Source organism: Molothrus ater, chromosome 20 (genome assembly GCF_012460135.2).
Source record: "Molothrus ater isolate BHLD 08-10-18 breed brown headed cowbird chromosome 20, BPBGC_Mater_1.1, whole genome shotgun sequence".
In the NCBI taxonomy this organism is placed as follows: Eukaryota; Metazoa; Chordata; class Aves; order Passeriformes; family Icteridae; genus Molothrus; species Molothrus ater.
The window spans coordinates 167,176-192,757 of record NC_050497.2 but is presented as its reverse complement, the minus strand read 5'-3'; the positions used below and the strand labels follow the sequence as shown (position 1 = coordinate 192,757).

The window sequence follows — 25,582 nt, the reverse complement described above, 5'->3', positions numbered from 1 at the left end:
TGGCTGAGAGGTCGCACGGCAATTTGAGTTGCACGCGGTGCCCGCCCCGCCCTGGGCCCGCGGCTCGCGTGGGTCCCGCTCCGTTCGCGGGGGGAGCCCGACCCTCCCCTGTGGACGAGGGACCACGATAAACGCCCAATCCTTGCTCTTTCTTCCCCCCGCTTTATATACTGGGCGTGATGTCGTAAAGTCCAGAATATCTCTTGGGTTCGTTTGGGTCAGCTGTCCTGGCTGCGTATCCCCCCAACACCTAATGCACCCCTATCCCCCTCCTTGGTAGGGTAGGGTGAGAAGCAAAAAAAGACCGTGGGTCTGTACAAGCACCACTCGGCAATAAGAAAAATATCTCCATATTGTCAACACTATATTTTGGTCTCCATATTTTCAGCATAAATTCAAAACCTATCCCCATACCAGCTACTGTGAAGATAATTAATACTAACCCATGCAAAAGAAGCACAGTTTCTAAACACTTCAGAGAAAATGTGATTAGTGAAGAGGGACAAGGAAAATCCCGACGTTGGTATTCACTCTTACTGCCACCTTTGCAAACATATCCAAGAAGCATCAGTCAATGCAGCATGTCTACAGGAGGGGGATGTAGTGCACCAGCACGGAGGAGTCCTGTGTGGTGTATTTATCTTGTGCCATGGGGGAAATAAATGCTGACAGAGGGAATATAATTCCATCCTCCCGGCGCCTTGGCTGGTAAGGCACCAGTGGCCAGCAGCCAGCCCAAGATAGGGTAGACATAAAAAACGAGGGAAAAACCCACCAGTGTTGACAAAAGTGAGAGAAACAGGATTTGGCTCTTATGTTTTACAAACTTAGTATGCACTGGCATTGGTAAGAGAATGAGTTTCTTTGCTTTACAGGGAAATTTGCTGTGTCTGTTAGACACAGCAGCATGTTAATCCTAGTGCAAGATGATGCCTCCTCTACAAACCCCCTCGATCAGAGAGTCCATTGCCACACAGCAGACTGCAAAGCCCTGGTGTCATGATTCCCATATCACAGACACTTCAGTTTGCTCTAGGGGCTCTGGGCAGCCACATGCCAGCACCTCCAGACCCCCCCACCCTGGTCTGATGCTCATGATGCTGAGAGAAGCATCAGGGAGCAAGCCTGTGGGAGAAGGGTGATGGCCAGGAAAGGTGATGAACCAATGTCCAAGGGCTCAGGTTGTGAGATTACCTGTGTCATGGACATCTTCCTGTGCCACAGATACTTCCTTGTGCCATATGCAAGCCAGGGGTGATTCCCTTTAGCTCTGAGTTGGCTTCGAAGGAAGAGGGAGGAAGCTACTTGGGGCTCAAGCCCTCCCACTCACCTTGCCCTTGCTGTGCTCCCTTTGCCATCTGATTCCCTGCCCAGGTCAGACTTCATCCAAGTGTCTTTAGCACCTTGGTCCTACTTCTGGTTTCTCATTCCATTCTTGCCACTTCTTCATGGAGACTCAGCCTTGCCAGCCCCAGGCTGCCAGGTAAATCACAGCAGCCTCTGGAGACCCTCAGAGGGCTTTTTCTCTACCAAGGTCCTGCTCCAGCTGCTCTCCATGCTGCAGCTGAGCTGTTCACAGCCTGCTTTTCTTTAACTCATTTCTTTTCATAAATTTCCTAGACCCATCCTACCTGTTTGAGATGTCTGCTTGGCTTAGCTGTGTTTGAACTGAACAGGTTCACACCTGCTCAGGATATGTGGAGAAGGAACCAGTGCTTCCCTTCACTTCCTACTCCAAAAACAAGGTAGTCACTATGGTGCTGCTCAGCTCTGGCAGCATCAGCACATGGGCTGTTTTGCTTAGCTCTGTTTGACTGAACAGGTTCACACCTGCTCAGGATATGGGGAGAAGGAACCAGTGCTTCCCTTCACTTCCTACTCCAAAAACAAGGTAGTCACTATGGTGCTGCTCAGCTCTGGCAGCATCAGCACATGGGCTGTTTTGCTCAGCAAAGGCTTGATCTGCAAAAAAAGGGGATTTCCTCTAGGTTCCTCCCCCATCTCTGACATTGCAGGAACAACTAGGAATAACAGGGAGAAATCAGAACAACCTAAATGTCTTGTGCCTAGCCAGTCTATCCCACCAGGAAAGTGAACCAGAGATACCAGATACAATTCCTGGTGTTTACTGTGTCTGCATGTTCAGCTGAAATACTCTCACTGCTGTCCATGTGGAGCTTCCTGCTCCAGCACAGGGAGCTGGGATACAACTGCCAAAGGCAGCTCTGCTGTGTTTTCTGTACCAAAGTGCCTTTGACAAAGCTGCTTTGAGACAGGTTGACATTTCCATCCTCAGGGTGGTCTGGTGGATGAGGTTAGGGAGATTTTGGATATTCTTGGAAAAGACTTCTTGGAGGTTTTTGTTTTGTTGTTTGTTTTGTTGTTATTGTTGTTGTTGTTTTAGGGGAGGGTTTATTTTTGGTCACTATATAGCTTGTCTTGGGGCCAGCCCAGACTCTTCTGATAAACAGAGATGTCTTTGGTTTTTTTAAATATAAACAATGTGGTTATTCAGCTCTCCTTCCTTCAAGCTACTGGGAAGCACCAGCTGCCATTCAGACCCCACCCAGCCCTCCCTCTCTGCTGGCCTACGGGTACTGGCAATGACATACATGGCTCTGGTGTGGTGACAGGGATCATATCATTGCCACTCTCTGGGGAGGGCACAGGGCGTCTGCTGGAGGCTTGTGGCACCAGTGTGTCCCACCAACCAGCAGTGCCACCTCTGTGAGGAGAGGCCAGAGCAGCTGCACCAAACCTCAGCAGAGCACTGGGGTAAAAAAATGCTGGTGTTGGAGACTGGGGCACCTTCCTACATGACACTGACCATCGAAGGGTGCTGATAGGTAATTGTAGCAGTTGATTGAGCCCTGTGCTGGCTTCGGCAGCAGGTAGGCATTTACGTGTAAATCTTGATGCTGCAGAGGACACATGGTGACCTACAGCCACAAAGTTGTCTCCTGATGACCATGTCCAAACAGATGCTATGAACCCCTGTTGCCATGTCTTGCCAGGAGAGAGCAAGGTCTGGTGGGGAAACAGCCACAGGTCTGTGGACTCAATGTGTGCATGCTGCTGCCTGGAACATGGAACAGCTGGCACTGCCACTGGCTCATGCAGTACTGCATCCAGGTTTTGTTTCTGGCCAGTGCAGCTCACCACCTGGCACGGTTGGTTGCAGCTTGGTTAAAACTAGACCAGGAGCTGTGCCAACAACAGTCCAGGTGCCAAGTCCTGGTACTTCCTGTCACTGAACAATTAAGCATAACCGGTGTTAACTCTTCGTTCAGCCTCAAAGCTATCGGGGAATTACTTCCACTGGGGTACCAAAGTGTCAATCCAGAAATGCATCTGTCTCCAAGGAGACCTCTCAGCAGAGACTAAAAATAGTGAGGAGAGCATAGTGGGAGAGTTTTCCCTCTGGGAAGAGATACCTTGTTTGATCTTCCCAGCTCTGCAGTGCCATTGTGTTTTCCGTCTTTCTGCTCTATTTGCCTTGGTGAGGGCCAGACACTTGCCATAAAGTGTCTTTTCTCTCTTCCAGACTATTTTTTCCCCCGGAAGGTCAGCAAGCAGGAAATTTGGTACATACCTGGTGGCTCAGAAGCTGTCACAAGGGCTGGAAGAAGGAAAGCTAGTGAGCTGCTCTCCAGAGGGTGGTGGGTTGTTTGTTCATCTCAGTCCACAGAGCAAGAACTGGTATTATGGCAGTCACTCCATCCTGTCTCGCCATGCCACCTCTTCTGCAGTCTTAGCACAGAAAGTTTAAATAGAGGGAATCACCTGGGGCTTAAATGGAAGTCCAATAGATGCTATAAGGCTTCCAGTCACAATCCATCTAGCAATCACTCTTTCCTATCACAAACTCCACTCTCCTGCTGCCAACAAGGTCAGGAGTGGCCAAGGGCAACAGCAGTCACAGTCGTGCCACGGCCAGAAATTCATCAGCCTGTCATCTTTTTCAGGGAATGACTGTAAAACCATATTTCTTTGGGGAGCATATTGCTGATCTGTGGAAAAGTCAGTGTCCACAAAGTAGACAGAAGAGTCCTTCAACTTTATTCAAATAAAGGGAGAGAGTCCACTGGGCCATACCACTGTGAGATCTCTCTCAAAGTTTCACAGGACACAGCTTCCTTTTCTCTTTAAACTCCTGGCCACATTTTGCCCTCTTCCTTTCCCTATTGGCTGAGTTACTAGGAAGGTACAGTCTTCTGGAACTGCCTACCACATATTCCACACTTGAACATGTCTTGACATTTCCCCCCAAAGTTAAGAAGTTCAGGCTTTGTTTTGCAGATCCGCCAGAAGTTCAGACTGTCTGGGTTCTGCAATAGACTTTGTGCAGACCCACTTCTCCTATTACCCTGAAATTCAGAAGCTCAGACTGTCTAGTCAAACTGTTTGGGCACTGTAACAAATTTGTGCGGTTTGATCTTTGTAGATTAAGACCCATTTCAAAGATATTAACACCCATTTGTCTTAAAGACCCTCACCAATCAACTCATTTGTAAAGACATTAGCACATGTCTTTCCTATCAGTGGGTACTTACATGTTTAAACCTGGAGCAAGGTCATAAACACAACAACCTCTGCCTCTCTCCTCGAGGGATACCTCACCCTGATTGTCAGTGAGCTGGAGCTTTTTTCTTGCTGAATTTCCTATTCTACCTGCATGTTTGTGTTTTGTTTGGCCCAAGCATGCCTCCCTCCTGTTCACGGGGGTTGTTCTGCCTGGTGTAACTAATCCAACCCATCACCACTTTTATTGCTTTGCAGAAGGAAAGACCTACACACAGAGTGCCATGGGCTGTAGAACCAGCTGAGGGGATGCTGTGCAGCCAGACTAACGTGTTCTGGTGGATGGCTGGATTGGGGAGTGGGAGCACATTTGCCAGAAGCAGCATGATTTGCTTTTGTTCTTCTAGAATCCTATGGGCATGAGATCCCACAGCTCTGAGGTGGGATTCCCTCAAGGTAAGGCAGCAAGTTCTGCAGGAAAAGGCAGGGCTTGATTTACAAGTTGGATCTGAAAGAGCCTTTTCTGATGGATAAGGGTTGGTGATTATGTAGGCACCATGTGTGTGGTGCACCTGCACTCATTTGCACATTCATTTGCACACTGTGGTTGCAGGCAGGGCATTCAACCACATCGGGGAGAGATGTCATGTAAAGGAGAGCAGAGCAAAGAGGTTTCAAAACTCCAAGGCTCTTCTGAGCAGGAGCTGTGTCAAGTCACATAAAATAAGAAACAGAATGTGAAACAGAAGCTTTGACAACTCTCAGAGATTCTTCCTGACCTGATGGTCATTTCCGGATGAGGTCTAGCTTCCCTGACTCCAATCACATGCAGGGAGGTGGCTGTGTCTGAGCTGCTGTCTGTCTCCTCATGTTCTCCTACCCAGCTGGGCTCTGACTGCAGACAAGATGACTACTGCGAGTAAGGGGCAATCACAGCCTGTGGGTGAGGATTTTTCTACGCCCATGAGCATAAAGTTCAAACAAAGTTGTTCTTTAGCATTTTAGATTGATTTTTAGTGTCCTCCTGCTCTTTACTTCTCAGTTCATGGCTCTTGGTTCCTGCAGATTTGGTTATTCCTTAATCATTCCTTCCTCTTTTATATATTTTATTTATTTGTCCTTGAATTTGTCCTGAACTACTTCAGTGATTCCGTGCATTTTTAACTCTTATCCTTCTCATTGGTCCTTTATTTAAAAAATGGGCAACTGGATTTCTGAGCAGGTGGCCTGAGTCTGCACTATGTCTGGGGTACAGCTGGGCCTACCCAGCTCCTGTTGTGTTGAGGGAACCCTGAGATCTTGCAATGTTTCCCAGTGTGAGTGTAAGACGGGACATTGGGACCTCCTGGCACAGGTTGCACCAGGACCTGGGGATCCCATCAGACACTCCTCATGCCAGCCACAGGACCATGGTGTTAGGAAAACTAATCCACAACTATCAGAGGTTTATGTCTAAAAAGGAGACAGAGGAGTCCTTTTACTTTATTTGAATAAAGGGAGAGGCTATGGGGCATTCCCCTGGGATCTCTCAAATTTTTGGAGGACGCAGCCTCCTTTTTATCCCAATTTCCCAGCCGCATTTCCCTTCTCTCTTTCCCCATTGGCTGAGGTACTTGAGAGGTACAGACTTCCCAATACACCTGATACTGAAGATTTCCTTCTAATGTATAATCCTCTCTTTTAATTTTTAATTAGTATAGAATTTAGGGGTTTTTCTTCCCCATTGTTTCTCTCATCTTTCAATGTCTAATTTCATTGATGAGAAAACCAAAGTTTATTTGTAAAAGCAAATATCTTTTTCCATTCATCAATCAGTGGAATCCTTCCCATTGTTTCTTTTATCTCCCAGTGCTAGTTTTATCTACCAGCAGACCCACAGCTTGTTTGGAAAGACAAATCCGCTATTCCTCTCAATGGCCACTGTAGAGCAGAGGTTTGGCCACAGGGCCCAATTTTCAAGAAGGGCAAGGAGTACCCCAGAAACTACAGGCCTGACAGTGTCACTTCAGTGCCTGGTAAAGTTATGGAGAAGATTATTCTGGGAATTATAAAAAGACACCTGAAAGACAACACAGTCACTGGTCACAGCCAGCATGGCTTCATGAAATTGCTTATCAAACCTGATTTGGCAAGGTAGCCCACCTGGTTGATCAAGGAAAACCGATTGACGTAATCTCTTCAGATTTCAGTAAAGATTTTGATACAGTCTCTCCTAGTATCCTTCCAGATAAAATGTCCAGCGTTCAGCTGGGTAAACACATCATGTGATGGGTGAGGAACTGGCTCATGGGTTAGGCACAAAAGGTGACAGTAACTGGGGTGACATTAGGCTGGCACCAGTCACTAATGGGGTTCTGCAGGGCTCCATCATTGGCCCTGTGCTCTTCAACATGTTTGTTAATGACTTGGACCCAGGACTGGAAGAGAAACTGAGCAATTTTGCAGATACAAAAGTGGGAGGGGCTGTTGACTCCCTCGAAGGCAGGGAGGCTCTGCAGGGAGACCTGGACAATTTAGAGACTTGGCAATTACCAACCATATGAAGTTCAACAAGGGAAAATACCACATTCTGCACTTGGGATGGGGCAACCCTGGATATACAAACAGACTGGGGAATGAGATACTAAAGAGCAGCATCACAGGAGGGAACCTGGGGGTCCTGGCTGACAGAAAGTTGAATGTGAGTCAGCAGTGCCCTGGAGCCAGGAGGGACATTTGTGTCCTGGGGGCATCAGGCCCAGCATCATGTGCTGGTCAAGGGAGGGGATTGTCCCACTCTGCTCTGGGCTGGGGTGGCCTCACCTCGAGCCCTGATGGCAGTTTTGGGCACCACAAAGTAAGAAAGACATTAGGCCATTAGAGAGTTTCCAAAGGAGGGCAACGAAGATGGTGAAGGGCCTTGAGGGGAAGCTGTAGGAGAAGTGGCTGAGACTTGGTCTGTTCAGCCTGGAGAAAAGAGACTGACGGTCACACTGTCAGTCTACAACCTCCTTCTGAGGAGAAGGGACAGACATTGATCGCTTCTCTGTAGTGACCAGGGACAGGATCTGAGGGAATGGCCTGAAGTTGTGTCAGGGGAGGTTCAGTTTGGATATTGGAAAAAGGTTCTTTCCCAGACGGTGTTTGTGCACCAGAACAGGCTCCCCAGGGAACTGATCACAGCCCTAAGCTGACAGAGCTCAAGGAGTGTCTGGACAACACTCCCAGGCACATGGTGTGACCTTGGGGATGGTGCTGGGCAGGGCCAGGAGTTGGACTCGATGATCCCTGAGAGTCCCTTCCAACTCAGACTATTCTGTGATTCCATGGGGGAAGCGCTGCGCGGGACGCAGTTCCTGCTGGGCTGGGAGTGGGGCGAGCCGACAAGCGCCTTCCGCAACCTCACAGCGAGAAGGCGCCGCACCCCCGGGACCGCGTGACCCGCGAGCTGCGGGGAGGGGCTCCGGGGGGCGGGACGGCACCTCTGGCTCCGCCCCGGCCCGGTGCTGCCCCGCCCGGTCCCGCCGCGTCCCGCGCCGCTCAGCCCGGACTCCCCACGCCATGGACCCTCCCGAGGAGGTGCGGGCGCAGCTGGAGCGGTGCGGACAGGGCCATCTGCTGCGGTTCTGGGCCGAGCTGGACACGGCGCAGCGCGGAGCGCTGTTGGCGGCACTGCCGCCGGGGCTGGGCGAGCACTGCCGGCAAGCGGCGGCGGCCGGGGCCCGCCAGCGCGGCCCGCACGAGCGCCTGGACGGCCGGATGGAGCCGCTCCCCCCCGAGCTGCTGGGCAGCGCCCGCCGCAGCGGCCCCGCCGCGCTGCAGCGCTGGGAGGCGGAAGGTGAGAGGGGCGCGAGGCCGCCTGTCCCTTCCGTTCTGGGGCTGCCGGGGTCCGGCGCGGGGGTTCGGGACCAGCCGCGTTCCGCCGAGCCCCAGCGGTGCGGGACAGGGGCTGCCCCCGGCGGGGCCCCGGGGCAGGAGCCGCCCCTTGCGGTGGCACCGCGGGGCGCTGGGCAGTCCATCCCCGGCACCGCGGTTGGGAGCCGCAGGGACGGCGGGTCGGGCAAGGAGGAAGAGAGCAGGGTCACGGCTACACCCCGGCCCTTAGCCCCGGCAGCCGGTGTCCTCGGCCCGGGGAACTTTGGTTGAGACACCGAGTTTTCACTGCGTTATGAAATGCAGCGGCCGAGGCCCCGCGGCCGTGCCGGGCTGGATCAGAAGATCTCTACAACTCTGTGATGAACAGTGATAGCTAGCTGGGGCTCAGTCTCTCCTCCCACAGAACAAGCGATGGGATAAAAGGAAAGAGCCTCAAGTTGTGTCAAAGGAGATTCAGGTTGAATATTGAGGAAAATTTCTTCACTGAAAGGGTGATGGGGCATCGGCACAGGCTGACCAGGGCAGTTGTGGAGTCACCATCCCTGGAAGTGTTCAAAAAGCAAGTGGATATGACACAATAATGTTTAGAGGACATGGGGTTGTTTTACAGTATCTGTCATGAAAAAAATGTTATACTAGAGGATTTAAAGGGGCTCCAAGAGAGCTTGAGAGGAACTTGGCCCAACGTTGCCAGTAAGGAGGTGAGGATGTGTGGGCAGGGGAGTAAAATTTTCCAAGCAGAAACAGAAATAGAAGCATCAGGGGTCACAGGGCAGAGAAGCTTTTCTGCTGTGTCAGACTCCACTCATGAGGCTGAGTGGTGATGGAGGCAACATAAGCTGGTACAGTGAATCACAGAATCCCAGAATGGTTTAGGTTGGAAGGCACCTGAAAGACCATCTCATTCCACCCCCTGCCATGGACAGGGTCACCTTCCACTGTCCCAGGTTGCTCCACGCCCTGTCCAGCCTGGCCTTGGAAACTTCCTGGGATCCTGGCTCAGCCACAGCTTCTCTGGATAACCTGTGCCAGGGCCTGCCCACCCCCACAGGGAACAATTTCTTCCCCATATTGCATCTATCCCTGCCCTCTGGCAGTGGGAAGCCATTCCCTGTGTTCTGTCTCTCCATCCCTTGTCCCCAGTCCCTCTCCTGCTCTTCTGGAGCTCCTTTAGGCCCTGGAAGGGGATCTGAGCTCTCCCAGGATCTTTCTCATCTCCAGGTAAATGCCCCCAGCTCCATGGCCTCCTCTGGACTCTCTCCAGCAACTCTGTGTCCTTCTCATGCTGACAACCTCAGAGCTGAAGGCAGCACTGCAGGTGTGGTCTCACCTGAGCAGGGCAGAGAATTCCCCCTTCTCACTTGCTGCCCCTTGTGGTATCAGCCGAGGGCACAGGGACTTTCTGGATTTTAGTGTGCTTGGTCAGGGCACGTTGAGCTTCTCATCCACCCACACCCCCAAGTCCATCTTGGCACGGCTATTTGAGGGTGTCACAGTGAGGAGGAAGGGACCCTTTGAGCCCTAGAGGCAGATGGGGCTGGGTCAGGGCTCCATAGTTAAACTAACAGCTTTAGCAAACTGGGTCACTTGTCCCCCAGCCAGCTAGGCAAGTGAGGAGCTGGTGTGTCTGCCATGTGTCGTTGGCTGCAGCATGGAAAGGAAAGGAAGGCCAGGCTACCTGTGTGGACTGGCTTTGCTGGTTGCCAGTACTGCCTGCAGCAGCCCAGGTCTAATATGTTTGGGATCCTGCTGCTGTGCCCAAATCATCTGGCCCTAAAGTCTGATGGCTCCAGGCCACCTCAGCCCTGCAGGCAGCCTGAATTTTTACCAGAAGGCCTACACACAGATGTTCTGTTTCATTTGGTTGGTTTTCATGATCTGGTTTAAGGCTGAAGAGGAATTTTATTTCCTGGAACAGGGCAATCAGGACAAAAGACTTTGTACCACTGAACCCGGGCATTGCTGTGTGTCCCTGCAGATGTGGCAGCATTCCTGCATGGCATTTCCCAGTGGAAGCAGCACCATGGGCACAGGCTTTGCAGGATCTTGGGTCTCTGAGGGGATGCAGCTCTGAAAGGCCTCTGTTTGTGGTATGTTGAGCAGGCTGGGAGCAGATGAGCCATCCCAGCCTGCTGTCCAGTGTTCCTGAGACTGCATGGCTGGTACAGCCTGTGGCTGTGGGGTCATCATCACACTGAGCTGAGATGCTCTGTGCTCTGTCTGTGGGTATCTGAGCTCCCTACAGCTGCCACCTGCATTGCACCCTCCAAAGACTGAACAGCTGAAATTATATCTCCTCCTTCCCCCTCCCTCTTTTTCTATGATAAAAAATTATGGATAAGAACCAGACAACTGAAAACTTGCTTTGGGAACACCTGAGATATTTTTAATAGTTAAAAAACAAATACTGTTGCTTTGTGTCTCAGACAAAAAAACTGCCTGGTCAGATTTGCTTTCAGATCTTAAACACTGACATTTAATAATCACATTTTCTGGGCAGCCCTAGGAATGATGGTATAAATCAAACATAGATGCAACACTTTTTCATTCTGTCAGTGTTTTATTAATGAAATCTAAGTCATGGCCATGGGCTGAGGTGTACCCCATCTCATTAGAGAGTTTGATGAGCCATTCTGGTTATCTGACTGCTTTGCAGAATTGAAAAGTGTGGAGTCTTTTTCTCTTACTGACTGCTGTTGTAATGGGACTGATGTGCCTGTTCAGTAAGAAAATTCAGTCTGTTCTTGCAAGACCAATCTGTTCCTCCTACAAAATCTATTTTTGTTTTTTTACTTTTTCTCCAGAGTAGGACTAACTGCAGCATTGGTGGGTATCTCAGCATTTTCTCTTTAACTGAGCTGTGTGTGTTTCATATGCTGCAGAAAGTAAGGTGGATTTTTTAAAAGGGGATAGATCTTTCCATTGCAGCCAGATGAGTCAGTTCTTAGGAACTTTAGTTGTGAGTGTTGGTAATTTTACAGTTGGGAAATCAGAGCAGAGCTACTTACCCAAATTTTTGGTGTTATTTGTTTTCGTGGTGACCTAAGACCAGAACTTGGAAAACTGTCTGAGTTGTAGGGTTGTATCATAAATACTGATAATGCCATAAATTATGGGATGCACTCTCCTGTCTGGGTTGTTCTTGTGCACCCTGGTGAGCCCTCCTGGAATATGGCCCTGTCAGTCTGCAGGACTGTAAAAAAAGTGACATCATCAATGTTATCAGTGATATTGCTTTGGGCTTGAGTTTATCCCACTGATGTTGAGGTTTCAGTCCCTGCAGTGAGAGGCCCCTCCAGGAGATGGGTGTGAGATGGCAACTCCTCCTTGGGCAGATCCCATCCCCTTGTCATTGCGTGGAAAACTTCAGAGAACTTGCTATCTCCTGTGGGGTATCTTCATTTCAGTGGGGTGACACCACCAGCTGTGGCACCTGTGAGCTGTGGCTGAGAATTGTAGCTCCTTGGTAGTGTGGAGCAGAGTGGAGACCTCCTTGACTTTCCCAATACAGTGTTGACTTCAGAGTGTCATTCATGTAAATGGTGCTCTTGGTCACAATCTGTTGCTCTGCAGAAACGTCTAATTTGGGATCTGTGGGATGTGGTCTGTTGCATCAGAATGTGAGTGTGTATGTTTGTGTGAGGCTGGCAGTGCAGGGGGAAGATGCAGCAGGGCAAGTGCCTGACTTGTTCCACTGGTGGGTGAATTTGAAATGCATTCCAAAGCAGCATCCCTCATGCTGCAGCAACTGAGAGCAGCAAATGCTGAGCTCAGACCTCAAGCAGCTTTGGTTTGAATTGCTGTGAAATACTTTAGCTCAAGTTTCAGTTCTAGATTATTTTAAAGAAAAGGAATTCTTAAAAAATGTTTTAATTGCCCATTTCACAGAATCACAGAATGGTTTGCATTGGAAGGGATGTTAAGGACAAGATTATCTTCTTCTAACTCTCCTGCCACGGGTGTGGATGCCACCCACTATATGAGATTGCTCAGGGCCTTGTCCAACCAGGTGTTGAGTACTTCCAGGGATAAGGCAGAACAGTTTGGAAGTGTCCCACAGGGCAACTTTTTTAGGAATTTTTTTCCCCTCCATAAATTCTTTCTGTGCAGGCTCCCAGTAGGGAAACAGCCACCACCCAAGCCAGGGCCTGAGAAGATTTGGAGCCATGCTCTGGTGCCTCTCCATTCAGCTCTTTCCCTTCTCCTGCAGTGATGCCCTGCACTAGCAAACAGCTGAGCATGCAGGAAAACCACATGATGGGACTGGGGCAAGTACTTGTTGTAAGTACTAGCTGAGACCCTCTGCTCTGTACTTTGAGTGTCATGGGCAGCTCATTGTGTCATGGAAGCACAAAGGAGTCATTTATTGCTTGTGGTTTCTTGTGAAATGCTGGATGTCTTAGTTGCATCACCATGCAGCTCACCCAGATCCTCCCATGTCTTTTACATTACCAATTTAAACCTATTCAAGCTTCCTCTGCTGTCCAAGGACCTCCTGAGACTTAGAAACCCCAAGATTTCTACACACAGGTTTCTTCTTAGGGAGCTCTCCTAATCCCACTTGGAGGATTGAAGATCTCCCAAGGTGGCTTCCAGCTCTCACTCCTGTGGCCCTGTGACCCCAGAGGTTACTCTATAGCAGAACCTTGGCTGTGGAACTGGCCCCCTGTGTGCCAGGACACCATCAGTCTTTTTGGAAGGGGTGTGTTTAGGGAGAAAGTCTTGTGTTACTGCTGTGGTAAGACTGAAACTTGTAAGCATGGGAAGGGGAATGGTGTTACTGCAATGTCATGGACAGCTTCAATCTTTGCTTACAAAATTGCTGGAAGCTGCAGTTTTGAACAGAATTAAAACTGAGCCAGGTTGTTAAAACAGCATGTTGTCTTCAAGAAGCACCATTTTTGCTCTATTGTGCATTTAAACAGCCAATTATTTAAAGATTAGCATAAACCCAATCCTGTTCTTTTCTAATTTAATTTCTTTGGTCCCCATATCTTTCAGTCCAAATCAGGAATATTTTAGCCTCAGCTGTGGTTAATGTGAGGTGTTTCCTGAAGGCTGGGGTGCTCCACAGGCTGTCCTTGGCTGCAGGAGCAGTGGCAGTTCAGTGCTGTGTGATGGCAGAAGGCCCTGATAGCTACCTGCAGCAGAACTGTGGCTTCTGACGTGGCAAGCCTAATGTTCCTTGCATTCCCAGAGAAACTCAAAAGTGTTCCCTAATAAAAAACCTTTCTCACAGTTGTCAGTCGTTATTTTGATGTTGACTTTGGAGAAGGCAGGGACCAGAGTTGGAGAGTGATCTGAGTGTTTATTATGTGCTCTGGTTCTTTCCCAGATTCTGGACTTCCCTGATTTGTCAGGAGCACTGACACTGGTTTCAATTAGGCTGTGGAAGTTGTAGCTCCTGCAGGCTTGGCTGTATTACCAGCCCTGACTGCAGCTGTGTTCAGCTTCTATTGAAGCTGGAGCACAGGTACAGATTATTGATTAAGGCAGATTCCAGAAATCTTCCTGCTTTACTCAAGATGATGAGACTCTGCTTCTTTGGGATATAGGAATGATAAGGGACCTCTGGAGGTCTCTAGTCCAACTCCCATTTGGAACAAAACTGTAAACAGCCTCAGGGCAGGTCAGCTACAGCTTTACTAACCTTGAAAACCTTAGGGGACATTCCTTCCTCTCTGGGTGTCTTTTCTAGTGCTGCACTACCTCCCTAGTAAAGATTTTGTATCCTAATTTGAATCTCCTAAGCTGCAGCTCATGGCTATTGTCTGTTTTTGCACCAGTTGCTGCTTTAGGTAAAGAAACTGCTGCATCCAGGAGTTGAAAGGAATTTTCTCCTCTGTGTGCAGTGGCATATTTCTCTCTGAGCTGCCAACACTGAACTGGCAGCTTCTGGCTGTTGCCTGAGCTCTGCAGAAACGCTCAGGAGAAGAATGTAGGGTGTTGATTGCTTTGGAGGTTCTTATATTCCCTTGGGCTTCTTTTTCTACAGGTTTACATCAGATTTCACAGAACAAGGTGGCAGTGCTACTTCTGGCTGGAGGACAAGGAACCCGCCTGGGAGTCAGCTATCCCAAGGGCATGTACAACGTGGGGTTGCCCAGTGGCAAGAACTTGTATCAGATCCAAGCAGAAAGAATCCGCAAAGTGGAGCAGCTTGCTGGCAAGAGACACCACTGCAAGTGTGTCATTCCCTGGTAGGTGACCTAAAGCCAGATCTGCTGTGCAGGGCTCTTTGTATTCCAGTCTTGCCCGTGTTGTCTTCAAGAAGCACTAAGCTGGGTGCTGTACAGACAGGTTGAGAGGAGCCTTTTGTTGGCAGGATTTGTGATGGCAGAGGCTGGAGGAGGGTGCAGAGGGATGGGAGGTGGCAGGTCCATGTCTGCAGACCTGAGGGATTGAGTACTGCCTTTGTATCACTGACCACAACACTAACTGCTGTACCTTGCTGGCTTTGCAAGCAGCTACTCGCAACACTGTAAACAGCACTTTTCAGTGATTGTTGCAGATGCTGTACAAGAAATTTAATCCATTTCTGCTTTCTCAGGTTCCTGCATGGAGGACAACCTAGAGCTTGCCTTCCAAGCCCTTCTTCCTGCCCTTGTCCATAATTATGCAAAAAACCTCTTGCTTTGTGTTCAGGCCACCTCCTGCTGTCACTGTTCACAGTTGCCCATTCTGCTGGCTGCTCCTGGCATTCAAAAGAGATGAGCTCTGGGCAGAGCGCAAAATGTGAATTCCCTATGGGGTGTGGTGGGTGAGAGGAAGGCACTGCAGATGTGTCTGGAAATGTTTTCTGCTAAATGCTCTCTGTTAGACCGTGAGGACTATGTAGAAATACCCTTTTGGAATCAGTGTCTGGTCTGAGCCCGGGTTTTGGCAGTGAAAGAGTAGGTGTCTGAGGGCTTCAGGGTGCCACATTGTTTTACAAATTGGAGGCCAAATTTGATTCATACATTGTTTCCTCATGGAAGGTGAGTCCATATTGTGCTTCTTCCTGGAGCCTTGTATACAGGACCTGAATTGCAAATGCATCATCCCTGGTGCTGCTGGAAGCCAGGATGGATTATTTGCAAGATGCCACATCTGTTTCCAGTTCCTATCCTGGGGGTGAGGAGGCAGTTGAAGCATTTTGCTGCTCCAGTATACCTGGGCCCAGGCTATGGTGTGCTACAGAGATGTAAATTGGGGATGGGGAATTGAGGTCCAGGCTCTTCTATGTTGTTTTCTCATGCTCACAGAGGACCCTGTATTCCTTTGCCGATAGTTGAAGAGTTTGACAGGTAGATGATGAAGGTGGTTTTTAGACAGTAGTGGAGGAAGAGATAGAAGCAATGTGGAGCTGAAAGGAAAGGAGGAAATAGAAATACTTACAACAAAAACAAACCATGCAGCCAACATATGGAAATACTGCTGTTTGCCTTGGCACTGAAGAGGTGCTGGCAGAATGAATTGGCCAGGGTTTCTATAGACATTTAACATCAGTTTGAATCTAGAGTGAATGAGGGCGTTTTCTGCCCTTTGTCTTGTTTTCCAGCTCATCCAGGTATCCAGATGTTGTTCACATTTAGGGCAAGGCTCTTCTGTCCTGGCTGGAGCTAGGCCAGGGTAGGATCATGCCCTGATATGGTCATAGGACCCCATGCAGCCTTACTGCAGGATGAGTTCTGGAGGAGAGCTCTCATGTGCAGTTGCTCACGACAGGATGCTGCCGTGTCTCTCATTTTACACTCCTGGGATTCCTCTCTTTTTTCTTCAGTTTGTAGTTTTGCCTTTTGCTTGTGTTGTTCTTTCTCATTGCCAAGTCCCCATTCCTGCCTAGGTACATCATGACAAGTGAGTTCACACTGGGGCCAACAGAAGAGTTTTTTGTACAACACAACTACTTCAACTTGGACAGATGCAATGTTGTCATGTTTGAACAGAGGATGCTGCCTGCTGTCACCTTTGATGGGAAGGCTATCTTGGAGGAGAAGGGGAAAATTGCCATGGCTCCAGGTACCTGTTTGCTCTTCCATACTGCGGTACTGTCATATGTGTTGGTACTTGCTATGGGCCATCAGCCTGCCTGGGCACACAGAGTAGGCTGTGGGGGTCAGGGCTAATGCTTCCAGTTAATGTGGAAAGGTTCTCTAATGTTTCAGGCTGGTAATCAGGAGTATACATCTGTTTAGTTCTGGCTGGACATTTGACCACAACACATGTTTTTTTATCCAAGTCTGGGAGTGTTGGCAGGATTAAAAGTGCTGTGGCTGCGGGGTAGGAGAAAGGTGCATTACCAGAGCTCTCTATGAGGTCTCTGGAGCGCTGCCTCCTGTGGTGAAGGTCAGGAGCTCAAGGCTGATAGCTGGAAATAGGCAAAAAAGCAGCAAGAAGATGAGCTCTTTTCAAAATGACAGCAATGTCTCACCTTGTAATGTTCTTTTAACCTAGACATGGTAAGAGACTTGGTGAGGGCAGCCCAGCTGGGACTGTGTTGCAGCTGCAGAGTGGTTCTCCTGAGCTGACAGGGGCATCTCAGGAGGAACTGTAAATGGGTGATCTGTGATAAACATGCATGTGTCTTTTGTACAGCTGCAGTTCAAGCCTTTGAAAAGGCATTGAGGAGTTGGGGGAGGAAGATAAACAGAGAATAAGATTTATTTTAGTCTTTCTCCAAGAAAGAGAATAAATATGCTTTTGCCCCATACTGGAGGAGAAGTGTAAAAGACTTTTCCCACCCTCTGCATAGATTTGCCCTGTCGTAGTCTCCCTCTGAGGATCTTAGTAATCTTCATAAAGTCTCATAATGCTGCTCAGTGAGGCTGGTCCCCGTGGTCCCACTCTTCAAGTGAGAGAACTGGGGTGAAAAGAAGAACATGCTTCCCTGAACTGTGTGGCAGAACCGGAAATAAAACCTGTTACCTTTGACTCTTGGCTAGAAAGCATTCCATACTCTTCCATTCAAGAAAGTTTGTTCAGTACTTTCTGCTTTTGCTCTGTTAGCTATAAAAAACCCACCCCAAAGTTACAAATGAGCCAAGACTTTCTCTTTTCTCTTGCATTATAGATGGCAATGGTGGCTTATACCGTGCTTTGATGGATAATAAGATCTTGGATGATATGAAGCAGCGTGGAATCCAGTATGTCCATGTATATTGTGTGGACAACATCCTCGTGAAAATGGCAGATCCAGTCTTCATAGGTTTCTGTATTTCCAAAGGGGCAGACTGTGGTGCAAAGGTGAAGCACTTGGCTGGTTTCCCACAGGGAGTTTGGGTCTGATGACACTTGGAAGCTGCTGGTTGCAGGGAGCTTACCCTTTGCCCATCAGCAGCTCACTCTGAGCAGGTTTAGAGTTCCTTGCTGCCTGCACTGCATTTCATATTCCTACCCGTGGGTGTCCTCTGTTCTTCCCAGAGTACTGTGGAAAATAAACCTCAGGTAGAGCAGGAAGTATATCTGCAAAGGAAACTGCACACTGGAATTGCTTTGCACCTATGCCCAGTCCTTGCTACAAAGGCACTTGGGCTGTCTAGAAGCCATATTGGACTGGGTTGTGTTTTATAAATGCGCCTTTAAGTCTAATTGAGGCATTTTTTGCGCTCTGCTGTGGAAGATGGGGAAAGCCTTAACAGCCTGGATTTTGTTAAGCTAAAGCAGCACGTGTCTGAAGAGAAATTTATGTCATCTGAGTCATTAGCTCTGTTCAGGCAAATGGGAAGTTGAAGGCTAATAGCTGCAAACAGCTTCCTTTTAATGCCAGATCCTGGTCCTTGATAAGAAAAGTGCCTCCCACTATGCAGATTGCTTTTAACTGTCTTCTGAGAAACTGTCAAATTAAGTGGTTGAGTACTGGTGTTTATGTTGTATTGTTGGGGAAAATGTGCCTCCAGACTGCTCTGTGCCCCTTACACAGCCCTGAGGTGCTGGAGGATCAGCAGGCAACAGCTGGAGGATCAGCAGGCAACAGTCCCGTGGGATTGTTTGTACTTGGGAGTTGGAATAGTCCTGGGATTTTCTTCCTCTTTGTTATAAATCTATGTCCTGTGGCTGTAGGTAGTGGAGAAGGCCTACCCCACGGAGCCTGTTGGGGTGGTGTGCTGTGTGGATGGCGTGTACCAGGTGGTGGAGTACAGCGAGATCAGCCCGGAGACTGCACAGCAGCAGCGCCCTGAGGGGGGACTGGTGTTCAGTGCTGGCAACATCTGTAACCACTTCTTCACTGTTGAGTTCCTGGAAATAGTGGCCCAGTAAGTCCCAGCAGACCTTCTAGGTAGCTGTGCAGCCCAGAAATACCTCCAAGACAGGGTGTTCCTGTTTTGCACTCTGGAATTTTAGTTATGGTTATTAACTATGTTGCCTTTCACCTCCTATCTCTTCCAAACACCTGAATCCCCTTTCTGACAGCCCCAGCATACTCTCCAGGCCCTACCCAAGGAAGAGGTTCCCAGGTTCACTGTAACTAAATCAATTGAGAAATACCAGTGCACAATCTTCCTGGGCCTTCAAGGGTAAGCAGCTATGCAGGCTGCAGTGTGGTCAGTGATGCAGCCTCATACCATGGATTGCTACAGGGAATGTCAGCCATGCCAATGCTTGGGACAACAGAGTTTGTGGGAGAGGGTGAAGTTGCGGGTGGACTCTGCACCTCGGTGTGGGGAATGGGGATGTGATGCTGGGCATTCAGTGAGCAGCTGTACAACCTTCCTGAAGAGCTTGAACCACCTTTGGGTGAGGGATCTGCCCTGCTCCGTTTTCAGCCCAATCAGGTAACAATTTGGGTTGCCTCTTTTTTTTTTGTAACCTCTGCCTGCAATTTTAGCTTGATGCATACTTCTCCCTCTCCTCTGACTGTCATGTCCCAGTGGTACAGAGAGAGCCCATGGCCAGGCTGCTCTGCTTAGGGAAGTGTTTCCTGGATGAGACTTTGATCACTTGGGAGGGAGCAACACCCACAAACAGTTGAGAGTTGACCCAGAGCAGTAATGAGCCATTTGCTTCCCTCAAGTGTATTGCTTTTTTTCTAAGTGAGCTTGAACTAAATAAAATGGTTGGTTTCTTCTCCTTTTGCAGGAAATGGGAGTCACAGCTGAAGCATCATGTAGCTATAAAGAAGGTGCCCTACATTGACAAGGAGGGAAATCTGGTAAAACCACTAAAACCGAACGGGATAAAGCTGGAGAAGTTTGTGTTTGATGTGTTCCAGTTCTCTAAGTTAGTGGCAGACATAATTTTACTTTTCTCCTCCCCTTCTCAGTGTTTGTTTGAATGACTGTAGGTTGAAACAAGCTATCCCAGGGAGCATGTGGTTTGTGGGTGGCTTGTTAGGAAGGTTGTTGGATCTACACCCAGCTCCAATCCAACAGTAACACTGCGGGCTCTAAGGGGAGCTCACAAGGCACTCAGTGCTTGCACCAACCCTGCTCCCAGACTGGTCATCCTCCTGAGGATGTGTTGGCTGCCCGGGCCTCTGCCAGCCTGGGAAAAACAAAAGGAAATTGAGTGCAAAGCCAATGAAGCACATATTGTATTCAGACTTGCAAAAATTGGGTCTTTCAGCATTGTGGCTTCTGTGACAACTACAGCTCTGGTTACATTTTTGGGTGCTGTTAAGCCAGGGCTCAGCTTGTACCCTTTGTGCTTGGAAAATTGTTTACTTAAGCACCTTGGGGCCAAGTGGAACTGTCAGTGTTCGCTTTCCAAATTCTGCAACATAGCTGGGAGTGCTGTGACATACATAGTATGGGATACTTGTGTCTAGGGAATATAGGATTTTAGCAATTAAGCATAAGTGTTGTTATAAAATCTATTTTTCCAAGGTCTCAAATTCAGCAGTGAAGATTCTGTTTTAGGCTTTAATAAATGCCCAAGAGGGACCTGAGGCAAACTGATTTATCTTTGTTTGGGGATACTATTTCTCTTTTTATATTATTTCCTTTAGAATAGAGAGCTCAAGGTTTGAACCAGTCTCTGTTTCCTGACATGTGTTAAATAAAGTAGTATCAAACTAAAGACAAAACCAAAACCCAGGGTGATGGGAACGCTGCTGAGTTCTGAGCCGTGACAGAACTCATTTGCAAGCAGTGGTTCCTTGTGGTTTTTTAACAGCTCAAAACCACCTTGGCAGCTGTGCTTCACACATGAAGTGCAGAAATGCACATATGTTGTGGTGGTGCTTTTTAATTTGCACTCCCATTTCTGGTAAACAGCTGTACTTCACAATCACCTGTGAGGTCTCCCTTGTTGCTTGTTTGTCCCTAGGAGCTGGTGTCCTTAGTTGGTCCTTACCTACAGACTCCCAAGCAAGGGGGTATTTCTCGGGGCATGGTGGAGTGCTCTGCAGTGAGTGCACTGCTCATGCTCTGCCCAAGCTCTGGACAGTGCTGTGCTCTCTGTCCTGCTGTGTTCTGAGCTGTCTTGTCCAAGAACCTCCCACTGCCTAAAAAAGTTTCTGTGGCATATCTGCTGAACTGTTGCTTTTTCTCTCCCCTGAGCACAGCTCTGGTAGGTTGGGAGACTGCTGTTAAGTTCCCAAAGAGAGAAGGCTTCTTGTTTTTTTTCCATTCGACAGCCCTGGTACTCCCTGGGTCTTCAGAATGGTATTGGGCTTCCCTTGGCTTGACTGCCTCAGGCTGCATACAGTGCTTCTCCCAAAAATATATATGAGCCTTTCCTCATGAATGTTGTTGTTGCATTAGTGGGGCTGATGATTAGCTCTGGTTTTCATAATCATTGTTTTCTTCCCTTTGCTGGTAGGAATTTTGTGGCATTTGAAGTTCTGAGAGAAGAGGAATTCTCACCACTAAAAAATGCTGACACAGCTGACAAAGATACTCCTACCACTGCTCGGCAAGCCCTCCTGGCCCAGCATTACCGCTGGGCTCTCAAGGCTGGAGCCAGATTTGTGGATGAAAATGGTTGCAGGATACCGGAAAAACTCAGGTATAAATCTGTGACCTTCTCTGCCTCTTCTCTCATGGAAGAGCTCAGCGGTGCCAGCTGGCCAATGGCACATGCTGGGCTCTCCAAAATTGGGCATTAATGTAGTCACAGGGTGGCTTAGTGTGATTTTTGTTCAGCAGGTCCCCTCTGGATATGCAGGTTGATATCTACACTTCCTGCTCCTCTTTATGAGTGTGGGTGCTCCACATAGTTAGCGCTTGGGGCTCTGGGCATTCTATCTGGCAGATGCCTGCTCTTGGGGTTATGAGTTGGCCCTTCCTATAGCACCTTGTTAGACGATGGCAGTCTTTTCCATCACTCTGGATTTAGCAATGCAAGGAGTTTTAATTTGTCAGCCCTGACAGCTTTTTTGACTGTGTCCCCAACAGGATTCTCAGGTGGTCTTAAGGATTCATTGTTAGTGTGATTACCAGTTCAGATACCTTCCTGTATCAGGTGTAATGGAAAGCTGCTTTTACTCTGTGGGGCCATTACTTCATCAACTCATAGTTCAATAGACCCACAAGTTGTTCATTTTACTTGAAAAGCATCTCTATAAAAGGGGTGTTTTGGTTTTGCTGAGTAACATTTGGGACCTGTAAATTCCTTTTTATTTTCACACTTTGTTTTCACATAATGTCTGGTGCATGTGACTTTGACAAATGTCTTATCCTTCTGGATATCCTATTCTGGATAAACTTTTGAAGAAGAAGCACTGTTTTTTAACCATGGCAGGAAGTTAATCCTGTGTTCTCTTCTTTAGTCTCTCAGGAACTGAAGATCCTCCGGCTGTCTGTGAGATTTCTCCGTTAGTGTCTTACTTTGGAGAGGTGAGAATAGCTATCTATGGAGGCATTTTTAAGAGTGTGCAGGTATGCATCTGACTTCCTTCCAAACAGGTGATTTCTTTAGCCTGGGCTTGATGAGAAATGGTAAGATCAAAGAAACAGTGACTTGGGCTCTGTGTTATCATTATGTGGTTCCATTATGATTTACTCTTCAGCAGTTTGTTCACTCTCAGTTTTAGCCATCTGTAAAATGAGGTTTGCAACAAGGCTGCAGTTTCATTAAGGTTCACGAGCACTTTGAGATCTTAATAAGAAGTGCAGAATATTCAAATTTGGAAAACCATGGGTTCTATGCTTATTTGTGCTCATATCCCACAGTAAGTGAATCCTGACTGAGAAATATGGTATGTATGTTGGCTTTAGAGAAGCCATTGCTCAAGTTTGTCCCTCTGAAAATAATTGATCCTGAGAAACCTTCCATTTAATAACAAGAATAGGAGCTTCCCTATTGGATGGGCAGGGTGAGAAATAGTAGATTGCAGGAGAATGTGTGGGCACTGTTTGCTAGGTTTCCACATGTGTTAACTTGCAAGCCAGCTACCTGCAGTAGGTGTATTCCTCAACACGTGCAGGTGACAAACTCATTGCAATCAATAGGCTGTCAGAACAAAATGAAAAAGGTGGAAATTAGACTTTTCTTTGCCAGGATTATTCTAATGTCAGTTAAGGATACACTTTCCCATGTTGTTCTCCCAAGAAGTTTGTTTCTGACATCAGGTTTTATGGTTCCTCAGCACTTCTGCTTCTTGAACCCCAGAAACACTTTCTGTCACTGGGGAGACTGTAACTCTTGCCTTGTCCCTGGCCTTTGTCTGTCACTTGAGGACTTAAAATAGTGCATTTACAGCCTAACAATACTGTTCTCACACTTTCTCAGGGTCTGGAGGTGTACATGAAGAACAAAGAATTCCCTTCTCCCTTTGTACTCGACGAAAACAAAGTGGAAATGCTGGAAAATTCTTGAAGTGGGAAGCCTTTCCTTCTCAAATCAGATCCATGTTTGTCAGATCCATTTTAAAAACTGACAGTACTAAAATGCACTATGAAGTGCATTATAAAAAACTGCTTTTGTGGATTAACACTTTCTGGGTGCTAAACAGATCCTACATTTCTTATTCACTGTTGCATATGAATACAGAAAAGAGCCAGTCAAGGCCTGATAAATCAGCTTTGCCTTCAAGAAAATTCAGTTTCTTCAGTGCCTTGTTAGTTGTCTTGGTTGTGTTGGTGTGGTTGTTTTTTTTTGGTTTGGTTTTGTTTCTAAATCATGTGCACAGTTGGAGTCAGACTGAGGTCCCATCCTGAAAAATATGGCAGGACTTTGGATACTGAGGTTTTCTCTCCAGTGGTCAGTTTTTTCCTAATCATGTGCTGATTAGAAGATCCAATTCAGCAATTGCATCCTCTAAGCAGATCATATAGAGTCTGCTGTATGGAGGGATGTTGCTGTGCCTAAGCATTGCTTGAGGCTTGGAGTCCAAAGTAGAACAGACTAGTTTTGTATCTGGGCTCACTACTGCCATGCTTAGACTGATTGCTCCTTACAGTTGTAGTGACTTTTTAAATTAAAAATAAAAAGAATATTTTCACAACCCTCTGCCCTTCCTGACTATAACAGTTTTCCTTTCCATTTCCTGTTTTGTGTATATATATACAAACCAATATATACCATATCCCTCAGACAAGGTTCTCTTGGGGTACCTGAAAGTAGTAAAAGAAACAAATCCCAGTGGTAGAATTCAATGCCTAACCAAAACAAAACAAAACAAAAAAAAGACTCAGCATCAACAGGGTACACAGTAAAACACCAGCCTCCGCTTCTACAGTTTTTCTCCAGGTGATTTTCCAGCACTCTTTCACTTAGGCATCTATGGAATTACTTCCTTTCTTTTAGATATGTTACTAACCACAATGTAAAGTGTCAGCTAATGAAGGACACTAATTGTCAGAACATATGTAGCATGTGAACACAGCTCTGGCCAAGGAATCTCAGGGTAGCTCTGACCCTTGACCCACCAGTGATTCTTCATGTTCAGTTTTTGGACACTGCCCCCGAAAGCTCATGCTCATCTGATGCAGAACCTGCGCTGAGCATACCTGACTCAGTATGTTTCAGCCTTGGTGAGGATGTGTCAGCTGCACTCTCTGGTGGCTGGCCTTGGCATCAGAAGTGTTCCATACTCTTCCCCTAAACATGGTGTTAGGGAAGGTAGCGAGAAACACATTTCATCTGAAATGTTATTACATGCATCCGCTTCTACTGAGGAATTGCTTATGCTATTTCATTAAGCATAGTTAAGTTCCATGGCTTTCTGCAATTTCTGATGTGAAGCTCTATTCAGAATAATAGAGAAGGGAATGGGGAAGTATAAAGATTACTTTGAGAGTAAATACAGTTTGTAAGTATGCTCAAGTTTTCCAAAGAAAGCATCTAAATGTCATTATCAGAGTTTTTGGTTGTAAAGTGTTTCTGCATGAACTTGAGTAATGATCCTTTCACACACGCAGACCAGCTAATGACTGGTTCTGATTACCTCAGTTGGCATGTGCAGCCAGTAATTCACATTTTTAGTATAAATGAAGCATTTGTCCTTGTCACCCAATTCTGTAGTCTTTTTGCAGTGTTTTATGACACATTCCATTTCTGTCAGTCAAGTTTTATATATGAGAACAAATTGTGTTGTATATTTGTATTGCTCAGAAGTTCAAGCACATGCTTCTTTTATACTGTGCTGTGCTATAAAGAAATATTTCTTTTGCTTTTTCTAAAGTTCTTTCTCTTTTGAAGCTTCAGTTTCCATGCACACAGAACAGAGCTGCTTACATGGTTTTCAAGAAGTTAAATTAGAATGCTAAATCTCTTGTCTCTTGGGTTTTTTATTTTCTATGACTCTTCACATTTTAAACTGGAACATAGAAACAATTTCGAGAGAACTTTAACAAAAAAAATCTGTCCTTATGTCTTTGTACACATTATAAAATGAAATAAGTACCTGAAACAAAGGGAACACCTGTACTACTTCAGAAACTTCTGGACATCTAAGCATTTTTAACAATAAAGATGTTACTGTGATTTATATGTGTTTGTTGTGTTTCTTGTACGTGAGAAAAGACACGCTTCTTGTCTCTGTCCCTGTAAATGTTGTCACTACAGCTGCAGGATGGTGTCACTGTTGGTGCATCTGGAGACTGCAGTGTCCACTCTTCAGATTACAGGGGCATATGGAACTGAGCAGAGGGTGATTCCTGAAGGGAGTTGACATTGTGAGATCTATTTTTTCATCAGAAAATAGAATATTGTGTTCTTGTCTCCAATGCTGTATATTTTTTCCAAGCCTTTCATCTTAATTTATTGCGGGAAGGGAGTTTAATTGCAGGTGGTGGTTGTCTTATTTCAAGTAGATTTGAGTAATATGGTTCTGAGTCAGTCT

General features: G+C 47.2%; 1 protein-coding gene across 1 annotated transcript; it reads left to right on the top strand.

Moving 5' to 3' along the window:
* Positions 1–8,019: 8,019 nt before the first annotated feature.
* Positions 8,020–25,228, top strand: UAP1L1 (UDP-N-acetylglucosamine pyrophosphorylase 1 like 1). Its single transcript, XM_036394234.1, has 9 exons — positions 8,020–8,338; positions 14,372–14,576; positions 16,202–16,377; positions 17,429–17,601; positions 18,418–18,611; positions 19,435–19,575; positions 21,118–21,303; positions 22,067–22,133; positions 23,029–25,228. The coding sequence occupies exons 1-9, from the start codon at positions 8,062–8,064 to the stop codon at positions 23,113–23,115; spliced, it is 1,506 nt and encodes a 501-aa protein (XP_036250127.1). The 5' UTR covers positions 8,020–8,061; the 3' UTR covers positions 23,116–25,228.
* Positions 25,229–25,582: the final 354 nt, after the last annotated feature.

Bases quoted from the DNA above. Each gene is read 5' to 3' on its own strand.
- UAP1L1 (XM_036394234.1), top strand. From the start codon at position 8,062: ATGGACCCTCCCGAGGAGGTGCGGGCGCAGCTGGAGCGGTGCGGACAG. The intron at 16,378-17,428 runs GTACCTGTTTGC...CTTGCATTATAG, and splicing joins GAAAATTGCCATGGCTCCAG to ATGGCAATGGTGGCTTATAC. The intron at 18,612-19,434 runs GTAAGTCCCAGC...CTCCTTTTGCAG, and splicing joins TTCCTGGAAATAGTGGCCCA to GAAATGGGAGTCACAGCTGA.